General features: G+C 42.1%; 2 protein-coding genes across 2 annotated transcripts; one reads left to right on the top strand and one right to left on the bottom strand.

The window, feature by feature from the left end:
- The first annotated feature begins 99 nt into the window (after positions 1 to 99).
- On the top strand, positions 100 to 8,564 carry zbtb21 (zinc finger and BTB domain containing 21). The gene is made up of 2 exons (XM_005806693.2): positions 100 to 207; positions 3,578 to 8,564. Exons 1-2 carry the CDS (start codon positions 204 to 206, stop codon positions 6,622 to 6,624), a joined length of 3,051 nt encoding a protein of 1,016 aa, XP_005806750.2. The 5' UTR covers positions 100 to 203; the 3' UTR covers positions 6,625 to 8,564.
- Positions 8,565 to 9,098: 534 nt separating this feature from the next.
- atg101 (autophagy related 101) lies at positions 9,099 to 10,405 on the bottom strand. The gene is made up of 2 exons (XM_005806670.3): positions 9,864 to 10,405; positions 9,099 to 9,759 (listed from the first exon to the last, which is right to left on the bottom strand). Exons 1-2 carry the CDS (start codon positions 10,113 to 10,115, stop codon positions 9,364 to 9,366), a joined length of 648 nt encoding a protein of 215 aa, XP_005806727.1. The 5' UTR covers positions 10,116 to 10,405; the 3' UTR covers positions 9,099 to 9,363.
- Positions 10,406 to 12,412: the final 2,007 nt, after the last annotated feature.

Raw genomic sequence — 12,412 nt, 5'->3', positions numbered from 1 at the left:
GTCCTCCGTTGAACCCGCCTTCTGTCACTTAATCAGCCTATCAGCGCCCAGCGCACGTGACGAGCGGTCTTTGCGATGACCTCATCCCTGGTGTGGGATGACGTCAAATTCAAGATGGATGGAATCACGACAAGCAGGCTGAAAGCTACACAACACTGAAGAAAGTCCTGGCTGCGTGGAGGCGAGACCGTTTTCACGACGGGATGGGTAAGTGTGGCCAGGCTAACAGCATTTCTCGTTGGACAGAAAGAGCCAGACACAGAGTTGCTAAGTGCTGTTGAGGAGAGGCTTTTTCCCTTTTCCGCGCTGACGTAACTCTAAACGGGGGGGATTGAGCTGCTGTAAAAGCCGAGCCGCTCCGAGCCCGTGTGGCAGACTGCGCCGTGTCAGGACGGGCAGGTGTGCGTTTGCCCTCCTTTTGAGTGGCTAAAAGAAGAAAACGCCACTTCTACTGAACATAACGGCTCTAATTCACTCCCAACTCACTCCAGCGACCCGCTTTCTGGGATTAACAGCGGCGTCCAGAGAAGCGCGCTCAACTTTTCCGCTCTCCCCCCGGAGTGACGGAGCTGCAGGGAGCCGAGCCGTCGGAGCTCCGCTGCTGTGTCACACCGCGTCCACGGACACGCAGGAAGCAAGCGAGTGCGTCCTAAACTGAACGAGTCGTTTCTGTCCGAGAAGTTCTGACAGGAGAAACTAAAAGCCATGTCTAATAAGCCTCATTTAGCTTCCTCTTAAAAAAAAAAAAAAAAAAAACTGCTACGGCGGCATTTTCTGTTTCCCCCTTAAGATTCCCGATAAGTTTAATGTTGGAATCGACCTGGCGTTGTCTGCTTTTTAATGAATGAATGGAGCTTTTCCCCATTAACATTTACTGAATGTGTCGTGTCAATGTGCAAAACAGAAGAAAATTGCTTTTCCGTTGGAAATTTTCAAAGTAAATGTCAACTCACGTGAACAATTATTATTTTGAACAATGGGTTAGACTGGAGATATATCTTTAATAAAGGATTTTAACTCAGTATATAACTCGAAATATCGCAAACAGCAAATAATGTCATGTACCACTGCATACACTGTATAAAAAGTATAACAATTAAATTTAAAAACAGTATGACAAGAACAAATGCTAGTAAACAGAGGGAATATCAGTCTAAGTCACTGTTGAATTTACAGATTATGTTATATCCAAATTATTTATAGACAGTTTATCTTGCAAGCAGTATTTGCAGATTTAAAGTTCAATGGAATGCTCGTATTTTATTTAAGGTTACATCACTTCTAACTTATGACAACCTTTAAAATTAGCATTTTCTACGGCTACTTTACTCTTCTAAAATTTCTTAAATTTTCTTTACGTAGTACTCACATATATCTTCTGGAGTACTACATCATATCCAGAGCTGTTATTTACATCCGAACTAGCTATTAAAAACATACTCCTTTATGTACTGTAAACTAATCATTTTCATTAGTGTAAGCAGGTATGCTTTTACTGCAATGACCATATATTTGGTGTCACTGTTTATGTTTGTCTGTTGGTATTCCTAAACAAGTTGCAGCACCAAACCAAAGCATAATTCTGAGCTTGGATTCATAAATGGTGTGTCGGTACGAGATTCTGAAAGTCCGACAGCCTTCTAAAGAAATTCTGCATCACAGTAACTGCACAGAAATTTAAGATACTATGATCTTAGCGGTACTAACATGGAATAGTGATTCATTTAGACAGATGTATGTATTCTTATCATTAATAATTTAATGACTCTGCTGTATTTTTTGTGACCAAATACATTTTCCTTGTTCTAAATGAGGCCTTCTTTTATCCTCTCTGCTGAGGAAATTTGATCTGCTCTTTGCAGGATGGCATCAGCACACTGAAGTTTATGGCTTTCCCTCTGCTGAAGCGCCATGTTATTTTTTATTATTATTATATGATTAGAGATAATTGTCTGCACAGGTTGGTGTTGTGTTGAACTTTAATTGAAGGGTGTTTTTTATACTTCCTGCATTGACTGGTGCCTGACAGCAGCTTGACAAAACAGCGTTTTCCTGTACGCAGACTGATAAAATGATGTAATGCCCCATAATTACCAGTGATTGTCCATGGTTAGAACTTGTTTCACTGTGTTTAAAAAAAAATCTCCTGCTCTTTGTAGATCAGCCAGTAAACATGTCTCTGGGTTAAACTGCAGGCATATTAATAGCTACGTTTATCAGTTGGGAAGTTGTTGGGTTTTTGTTGTTGTTGTTTTTTTATTCTTGTGAATATTAGCTTTGAACAAGCCAGCGTAACTGTCTGATTCTTTTATAGGTGTTCTATGAGAGCAGTCCAACTTCCTGTGAAACACGTCAGAAATGATAACTTACAATTGTCTTTTTTATATGTCATTTCTTAAAAAATACTTTGGATAAATTGCTACAAATGTCCATGAACAGTCAGAAAATGGCAACATTAAACCTCCATGACTTTTAAAAGTAAGAATTTGGTCCTTACTTTTGAATTCATTGTGCATTTCCTTTTAATCCACATATACATAGAGGCTCAAGCAGATGCATACTAATATTTGATTCAAGCCACACACCTTTTGTAGCTTCGACACGGTCCTGGGCTAAGTCTGAGTTAGGCTGCATTTATCAGTTTTATTGAAATCAGCTGTTTAAGCTCTGTAGTCAGAAAAGAGAAAGTTTGAGCTACTCGGCCACAATGAGAAGAGGAATGTTCGGAAAAGTCAAGGTGTTGCTTTTAAACCTAACAATGCTTCAAATATAGTGGTGGTAGTATCATGATGAAGTACTTCCAGATGCTGGTTGTACTGGGGATAGAACAGTGAGATGGTTGAAACTGGGCCATAACTGGGTGTTCCAAAAGGTAAACAGCACTCCCAAACCCACATAAAATTAGTTTTGGAAAAGGATAAAGTATGTCAAAAATGAAGCTTTTAGAATGGACCAGACCTCATCTTTACTGAAAATGTGTGGAAATTCTTAAAAACACATCAAAGCCACTATTTTTACTTCTTCATGGCTACAAAACGCTGGGGGTTTCTCTGCAGATTACTGAAGGACATTTATCCAAATGTTTGTAAAGGATATGTATGTAAATATTTGATTCTGTGGGGAAATATGTTGCCCTATTTGGATTATGGAAATGTATATGTTTAAAACTTATTTCAAGTAACTTGTTTTATTTCCAACCCCTCCTGAAAAAAGTAATTGTATCAACATATGGAAACATTTATAACCCTACAAGGATGAAAAGTGAAAAATAAAATCAGTTTTATTACTTCTATAATTTCCACAGTTTGCCATTAGATGGCATCTTATATCTGGTAGATTTTTGAGAACGTTTGGCTTTTGTTTAATCTCTCTGCGTAAAGTTTAGAAGAATAATCTGGAGGAAGATATTTGCGCTAACTGATGAAATTAATATCTGTTTAACATCATATTGAGTTGAAGAGACAGAAATAAGTCAATCATTATCTTTTATTTTGTTTATGCTATTCTTTTTGCTCATTTGTAATGAAAACCCAATATTAAAGCCTATGAATTAATGTACATCTGTATTCTCTTTCAGCCATGGAGAGCCTTGTGCATTACAGTAACCCCTCCCATGCCCTCTCAGTGTTGGGGGTTCTCAATGAGCAGCGGCTGCGGGGCCAGATGTGCGATGTGGTCCTGATTGTGGCAGACCAAAGGTACCAGGCCCATAAGAGTGTACTTGCTGCCAGTAGCGAGTATTTTCAGTCTCTTTTTACACGGATGGGTGGAGACTCTCTACGAGTTGTGAACCTGGACTTCTGTGAACCCGACGCCTTTGAGATAGTTCTGAGTTACATTTACTCCTCCTCTCTTTTTGTGGACAAAGGCAGCCTGGCAGCCATTCAAGAGCTTGGCTACAGCCTTGGAATCCCATTTCTTACAAACATTGTGTCAACGAGGCCTCACGCATCCTACTGCGTGTCCAGAAAACGGCTCTCGTACTCAGAGGGGGATGAAAACGATGCCCAGACAAGGAGCGTTATTGTGTGTCGGGTCCAGAACAACACAGCCCACCCCTCTCACTCAAATTATCAGGGAAAAACATCAGAGAGATCTCCATCTCCTTATTCTCCTCGAGGGACGACTCAGCTTCCATCAGAACACAACTTGCATGAGTCGGTCAAGAACTCTGAGACCAGCGGGAAATCATCCGAGCAGAACAAACCCCCGGAGAGGAAGTCCAGATATCCATATTCCACCATACTGAAAGGAAATTTATCACACATCAAATCAGTCAGGCCTCAGCTGACATCATCTGTGTCTTTTAGTGACGCTGATGTGCAGCACATCAGCCTACAGTCTGGTTCTGACCAGGACACCAAAGAGGAGATCGAAGAGCTCGACCACCACTATCATAATAACGTTCCCTTCCAGGGTCAGGCCAGAGAGCGGAGCCAGGCCACTGACCGGAGCGGCCCACTCATAAAAAGCCTCCTCCGGAGATCACTGTCCATGGACAGCCCTGTTCCAGTTTTCTCCCCAACGCTGGAACTCAAAGATCTCCAAAACCGAGAACAATCAGTTGTCAAAATTGCCTCAAAGGCATCAGGAACTGAAACGTTCGCCCACAATGGCAACTCGACTAGAGCGTCCCCTCTGGTTCTCAGGTCCAAATATCTCAACAGGTATGATAAGGAAACTCAGGTAGAAGAACATGTCAGTGTGAAAGCTGAGCCGAGCAGTCCCCTCGCCGATCCCATGGACATTGTTCGGATCACGGTTGGAGATGCTCTGCCAGTTAATCTCAAAGACTTTCAAACAAATTACAGCCAGGGCTCCAGGACAGATTTTAGTCTTCCAGGTAAGAGGAAGGAGCGACCTGACAACAGAAGGTACCCATTTAAAAAAAGTAAAGTATTCAAAGAACACGTTGCTTCACAGGAGACAGAACCTCAGCATGCAAATAGCGACCCCGGTGAGAACAACGCAGAACCATCTCCGAATAAGATTTTTAAATGCTGGAACTGCCTAAAGGTTTTCCGCTCCAGTGCCGGACTGCATCGTCACGTCAATATGTATCACAATCCGGAGAAGCCGTATGCTTGTGACATCTGCCACAAGCGCTTCCACACTAACTTCAAAGTGTGGACTCACTGCCAAACCCAGCATGGGGTGGTTCAGAACCCAGCTTCATCCTCCAGCTCGTCTGTGCTGGATGAGAAGTTCCAGAAGAAGCTGATAGACATTGTGAGAGAGCGAGAAATAAAGAAGGCTTTGCTCTGGAAGTTGAAGAGGAATAAGCAGGGTTTGCAGTCTCCTTCTCTTGCCAAAAAGAGATCAAGGTCCAGCTTTGTGTGTCCCTACTGTGGCAAAGTGTTTGTGTTCCAGTCCCAGTACAGGCAGCATTTAAGGACACATCCTGCTGAAAAGGCCGACCAGGACACAGGGAGTGAGAGTGTCCTCTATCCGGAACAGGATGAGATCCTTCAACAGAACAACACAGACACTGGTGTTTACTCCTGCAGGCTATGTAATGTTAAGCTGTCATCACTCGTAGAGCAGGGCGACCACGAGAGAGGCTGTCGACACGCAACTGTGTGCCCTTACTGTGGCCTCCGCTTTTCGAGCCCGGTTGTCAAGAAGGACCACGAGGCCCATTGCAGGTACAAGAAACTGACATGCCTGGAATGCATGCGCACCTTCAAATCTTCCTTCAGCATTTGGCGCCACCAGGTGGAAGTCCACAACCAGAACATGATGACTGGTAAAAATCAGATTCACCTGAAGCAACCAGAGATCGATGAAGAGGCGCCCGACGCTCTGGGAGAGGAGCCTTACAGCGACGAGGCTTCAGCGCCTGGGAACTTTCAAGAGAACATCAGTTACAGCGACTCATCGGGTCCACCCATGTATGACTCCGAGGACTCCTCGTCCTACGTGCCTGAGGACCTGAGCATGGGCCACCACGGCAAACTGGTTGTGAAGGAAGAGCCATTGGAGGAGGCGGTGAGTGAGAGGGACGGTTCAGAGGCTGGGAAAGCTGGGCCTGAGGAACACGGGGTGCGGCCTTGCGAGAAATGCGGCAACCTCTTCAGCTCTCGCAAAGACCTGGAGCGACACCAGGAGCTGCTGTGCCACATCAAACCGTTCATCTGCCACATCTGCAACAAAGCTTTCAGGACCAACTTCCGCCTTTGGAGCCACTTCCAGTCCCACATGTCGACAGCCAGCGAAGTCGGAGCCAAAGAGATGAACATGCATGCTCCACCCCTGTCTCCCTCCCCGCCTCTGACTCCCCAGAACTCGGAGCGGCGTTCTCCACAAGCCTCTGTGCTCAGATCCCCTCAGGCACCAGCAGCGGCAACCATCCCGGAGGAGTCGAGCAGCCCAGAGCCCTGCGGCTCGTCGGCAGGCAAGGCAAGCAGGCCTGGGGTGGAACCCAGCGCCCACGGTGGCTCCCTGTCCAGATCCAACAGCTTGGAGAATCCAGGCGGCCCTCACGAGCCGGACACGCTCTTCTACCACGCACCGTCTCTGTCTGCGCTGACGTTTAAGAGGCAGTACATGTGTAAGCTCTGCCACAGAACTTTCAAGACGGCATTCAGTCTGTGGAGCCACGAGCAGAGCCACAGCCACATGTAGGGCCGACAGCGCCGCCCTTCCCTGAACTCTTCATGTTAAGATGAGCACATCCACAAACCAGACTCTGAATGTAAAGCTTCTTTGCTTGCCTCCAGTTGTATATTTCAAAGTGGCCATGTTTATTAAAGGTGTAAAGATGAATGTGCAATCAATTGCTAGGTTCCTCTGTGAGATTATTATACAAGCAGTTAATTCTTTGAAAACTTATATAAAGATATGTCTTTTCAACATCTTTAGTTGTTTGTATTTACCCAAGTATGTGTTTTGTAAAAACAAGGTTCAGAGTTGTTACCCTCTTTATTTCAGCTGGTTTTGCTTTGTGAAGAAGAAGAAACGGCCACGTACCTTGTTCTTTCAGAGTGTGTGTGTGTGGAGGTGCATTAAGGCTACCAGGCTGCTGTTAAAGTAAATAATAATGCTTTTGCATTTATGTTGGCTATTTCTCTTGGTGTGAGTGGCGTCCCTTAAGATACTATTGGTGGCCTCAATGATGTAATCAATATGCACTTTGTTTAAAAGCTTACCTCCGTTATAGGACAACGCGGACCGCCGTGCTTCAGATCATTTAGTTGTATGAAGTGAAAATGAAATGTTAAAAATTATGTGTTTTTCTCAGACTGCCTTTTCAACATTCAATGTGTTCACTGGATAAGATTTCCTGTGCTATTAAACCAGATCAAGTACATAGATCATGGATTTTTCTAATAATTAGCCCAGTAAATAATGTTCAATTAGGTGGTCCAGTCCAATCATTAATCAAATGTTCTTACCAACAGAGGTAAAGATGTAGAAAAGGCATTAAATAAACTCACCTTTTACAGCCACAGCACTCCGAAGAACATAGAAAAATACAACCTTTAAGAAGATTTAACTATTATAGCCCATATTAAGAAATCTTTGTTTTTAATCCAGGGAAGAAGGTAGATTTAGTGAACCAGTTCAGTGTTGATTATGTTTTGGATAAGATTTTCTAAATTCTAAGTTTCTTATGCTGCTGCAAAAAGAATGAATTTATATTAAGTCTTTTTCCGCCTTTCGCCAGGTTTGCCGATGCATTTTGGCACATCTATATGCACAGTACAGGCAGCCAGTTGGAACTAAAAGATTATGTTTTGCTGAATACAGTTCATGGTTTTATAGCTGTACTTTACTGTCCAATCTTAAAATTCTACAACAAACTATTTCTGTTTCTCAACTCTTTTTGCGTTTAAACCTGCAGAACCATTCATACAGACAACCAAACGCCGATAGATTTACTCATGTTTTACTGTTTTGATGGCCTTATGTGTTTTTTTGTTTTGTGTTATTGTTTATCTTAGTTCACATAAAAGCACAAATAATTTTCAGAGAACTCGTGACTCAGGCATTTTAAGGTGATTAATGTTTAGATAAAGTAACCCACAACCGAATTATCAAATTTATTAAAAAAAAAAAAGAAAAAGAAAAATAGATTATTATGATTGTATTCCAGCAGTTTTGCAGTTGTATTCTTGTATTAGTATATATTCCTGCCTTGGTGGATTAAATCTTTGTCATAATTTATCCTGACTGCTAGAAGTCAAAATTGGTTTCTGTTTCTCTTTTTTTTTCTCAGCAGAAAAAAAAGCTGCATAGTGATGTTCTGCAGAAAGTCTGTATTGCTACTAGTGCTCTTAATATCTTGTGAGAGAAAAAAAAAATTCGCCGAATTGATTCGATTTGTGTAAATGGAAGTGTTTATATTCTCAATTTTTGTACCTCTCTTTTTTGTTTTGTTTGTTTTTGTTAGTAAACAGAAGTTGGATCTTTTTACTCTTCCTGTGCTCTTACTGCAATAATTGATATTTGTATCGGCATTGGTTGCATAATTGTTGCTTTTGGAGACTTTGGTGTTGAAGATTTCTACGTTTATTTTGTGCTACACTTCTGTAATAAAGAGTAACAGTGGAGTAAAGATACGACCAGCGGTGGTATTGTGAATTATTTCATCACTGATCTTGTAGCTCACTTAATAAGAAATTTGGATAATATGTAATTATAATCATAACTGCTGCTTCTTACATAGACAAAAAAACCTAACTTCTTTAAAGCTGATATAAACTCCTGTGCGCAACATTCACCTGCCAGAAAATATCTTTGGACGCCTGGTTGACGTGTTGCGGAAGCGAAGTAATTCCACATGTTGTTTTCCTGTGGGCAGACGGTTTAAGCTTGCAGAGGATGTTTCTCAGGTTGTGGGCCACCGTGACACATTCTGACTGGAAACCAGGGAGTGAACTTAGGATGTGTTAGCTTTAATTTGGGGAAAAAAATACAAACTGGAAATCCTGTTCTAACCTGCATGTAAGGTCACCCTCGCCTGAAAATGCACGCAGAGGAAGCTGCTTTTTTCCCCTCTCTCTCTTGTCAGTGAGGAAAACTTTTTCCCAAACTCAGCTTTTTATCATTTGCACCAAAGCCAAGCTGTTTCTGTTTGTCCATTTCAGTCTGCAAAGTTTGATTAGAATAATTTATTAGGAAATGTGACACTATTTACAGCTCTGTTGGATGCTGTGCTGCTATAGGTGCAATTTCAGATCTTCGAAAACAAAGAGTGCATAATTGACAAATGAACAGAAACGGTGCAGAATCACATCTTACATTAACACCAGTGATAACAGACGCTGCTTCAAACCTACAGCAGAAGAGCTGACACGTCTTTTGCTGACAGCAACAAAAAAAAATAAAACATAACTATTTAGTGATTTAAGAAGATGATCCTCACAAGGCCAGAGTGTCTTTTATCAGCCTCCTCATGGTGGTGCTCACGGAAGTTCCGAGAGAATCGGTGATCTGGTACGTGATTTTGTACAGGTACGGCTGCACATCTTTCAGACTGGTGTCAAAAACATTGTCCACTTCAGACTGGGTGGGCATCTTGGGCAGGTATTCGTGGCGGTTTATGACCTCCACCACGTTGATCACCTTCTCCCCGAGCTTCTCGCCCACTTTCTCCCTGCAGATCTGTCTCTCCTGCTCATTAGCCAGGTTGACCACGCTGACTTTGATGCTCCACACCTCCCAGGGGATGCACTCGTCGGAGAAGGGCCAGCGAGACTTCTTCTTCTGGTAGAACTCCAGGGAGATCTGCCCCATGCCGTCGCTGCTCAGGGCATCCTGCGGGAATTAAAGCACAGACGAAAGCAGGTCATAATGAGCATTTTCCAGGCCTCCTCACGCACGACAAGGCCAATAATCATACGCCGAAGCCGCCCATTTACCTTGAATTCAGACACCGCTTTCCTGATCACCCTGTCCAGCTCCTCGGAGGAAACCCTGACAAAGGTGAAGTCGATGAAATCGCAGTCGATGTCCTGAGTGCCCACGGTGCCGATGGAGTAGGTGCCCTCCTTCTTGTAGTGAAACTTGCCCGTGCTTCGGTGCAACAGAATGGTGTGTAGCAAGGCGAGCATAGCCTCCTCCACCTGGCGAGCCTCCACCGTGACCTCCAGAACCTCCGAGCGACAATTCATGCTTAATAGTTGCTTATTTCCATTTACAGCTGAGCAAATACAGCCAGAGTCACGGTAGCTCCTACAGTGGGATGACGAAGGTATATTTTGTTTACCTCTAAAAAGGGGCGGAGACTTCCGCACTGTTTTACACCGTTCAATAAAACACTTCAGATGTGCTCGACTGAAAAAAATCTAATGTTTTCCTAGACAATTATGGGTACAGAGGGCTGATAAACACCAGCGTAATACAGCTAGCTGGATATTTGCTGCTACACCGGAATGGACGAACAAATACGCTGAAGTTGGCTTCACATTCGAAGCTTCCGCCGTGACTCAATAAAGGGCTGCTCCGCTGTTTTGAAGGAACAGGACTACCAAGCTCTAGTGTAGTTCAGCTAGAATCTATCATTTTTAGGATATTAATATTAATTACTAATATTAATTTTAAAAAGTTTCCAGAAGTCATCATTAATATCTTCAAAGCAAAAGCAGCACAAACGAAATGTTGCTGCACAAACGTTTGACATAAATTTTGTTAGATTTGAAGAAAGTTTAATTATTCTAAAAAAAATTGTATGCGTCACAGACTGTATTTTAGGATTGTTTAGAGCTCAAAGTAATTATCATTGTCATTTTAGATTGAGTTGATCGGATATAGTTCAGAGGCCTTTTAATATTGTGTTCAGTGGTGTAATTTTTGCACAAACAACTTTACAGTTACAATAGAATGACATCTGGATAATAATGTTTGGATTTACTTTTGTATAATGTGTACTGATATGTAACTTAGTATAAATACACGGAAGTCTGCCACCACGTGAAGCAATAACCATGGCAACGTCCTTGTTCGAAGCAGTATAAGTATTTATAATAATAATTATTATATATTTTATTTAAAAGGTGTTTTGAGGACACATAATGTCACCTCACAAAAATAAAAATACATTTTAAAGAAAAAAAATCCAAATGAAAAAAATAAAAATAAATAGATCCTGCAAATGCCTGTTTGAACAGCAGCGCGTTCAGCCAGGATTTAAAGACAGACAGCGTGTCAGAGAGTCCTTTGAGTGGGAATGTGGACGTTTATTCTAAATAGTAGAGATGCTTCATGTCCATAAGGCGCATTCACAAAGCGGGCGACTCGACTGAAGGATGACTGCAGCTGGACCGGTACCGGTACCGCACGGCTCTTTAAGTTTTGCTCAAAGCTCCCGGAAGATCAGTCTGCGCAATCTAAACGCTCATAAACCATCATCAACATATTCCTTTATTTTTTATTTTTTCCTTTATTTAATCAGGTAAACCCCGTTGAGATCTAGATCTCATTTTCAAGAGGGACATGAAACAAACTTCACTCCCCGTCGGGAGTGACGTTTGTTCACTCTGCTGATCATATTGATCAGCAGATCAATATGATCTCTGATCAGTTGCTCCCTCTGAATCCTTCCATTGGCGATGTTCTCAGAGCCAAAGCGCTAAACAATTACGCGACTCACCTTTGCGCAGCTACTTATATACGTGTGTTTGCATACACACCTTTATCAACTTAAAAATAATCAAACCTGTTGATTATTTTTAATCAGCAGGTTTGAGTTAATCTGCTGATCCAACCCTGTTTTCTTCTTTTAGTGAGAATGAAATTACCCCATAGACGCATTTCATGCGCTTCGGCGCACAGACCAATGCTTTACAACTTTATGAGACAAAAACTGAGAAAAAGTACTATTTACATTCGAGGGAGGTTTTCACATACTTTTATTTTTATTTTATTTATTTTGTGTGCGTGTTAGCTTATTGTCTGAGGATAAATGCGGTTCAGTTTCATCGTTTACGTTTAAACAATAAAATATTAAAATCATGAAAAACATCGGGTTTGATGCTTCTTTGTCTGGATATCACCGAATGTAGTCAGACTTCAGTGTATTTAGGTGAGTTTTGACGCTTTGTAGTTTGATATTGTCCACAGAAAGCGTTTGCGTACCTGCCGCACATTTTCACGCCAGCGACAAAGTGTGCGTATATTTACGCAAACTTTGACGCAAAGTTAATTTTTATACCTGCCGACTTGTGTGTAAAATATGGCGCCGCACATTTTTTTGTGCACACGCACGCTTTATGCATGAGGCCCCAGGACGTCTTGTTTTTTCAGTGACAGACGTTATTTAAAGTGAGTGATTGACTTCAGAGGAAATCTGGCTGAAGTTCCAAATAGGACACCAACTTCAGCGTCTTTGATGACGTGAAGGTAAGGTACGGAAAGCCGAGTAGCTCAAAACACACATTTAATGTATTTTTTGGACAGCTAAATTTGAATT

This window comes from Xiphophorus maculatus, chromosome 11 (assembly GCF_002775205.1).
Source record: "Xiphophorus maculatus strain JP 163 A chromosome 11, X_maculatus-5.0-male, whole genome shotgun sequence".
Taxonomy (NCBI): Eukaryota; Metazoa; Chordata; class Actinopteri; order Cyprinodontiformes; family Poeciliidae; genus Xiphophorus; species Xiphophorus maculatus.
Note: the sequence above shows the minus strand (reverse complement) of the source record. Positions and strands in the feature narration are given on the sequence as shown.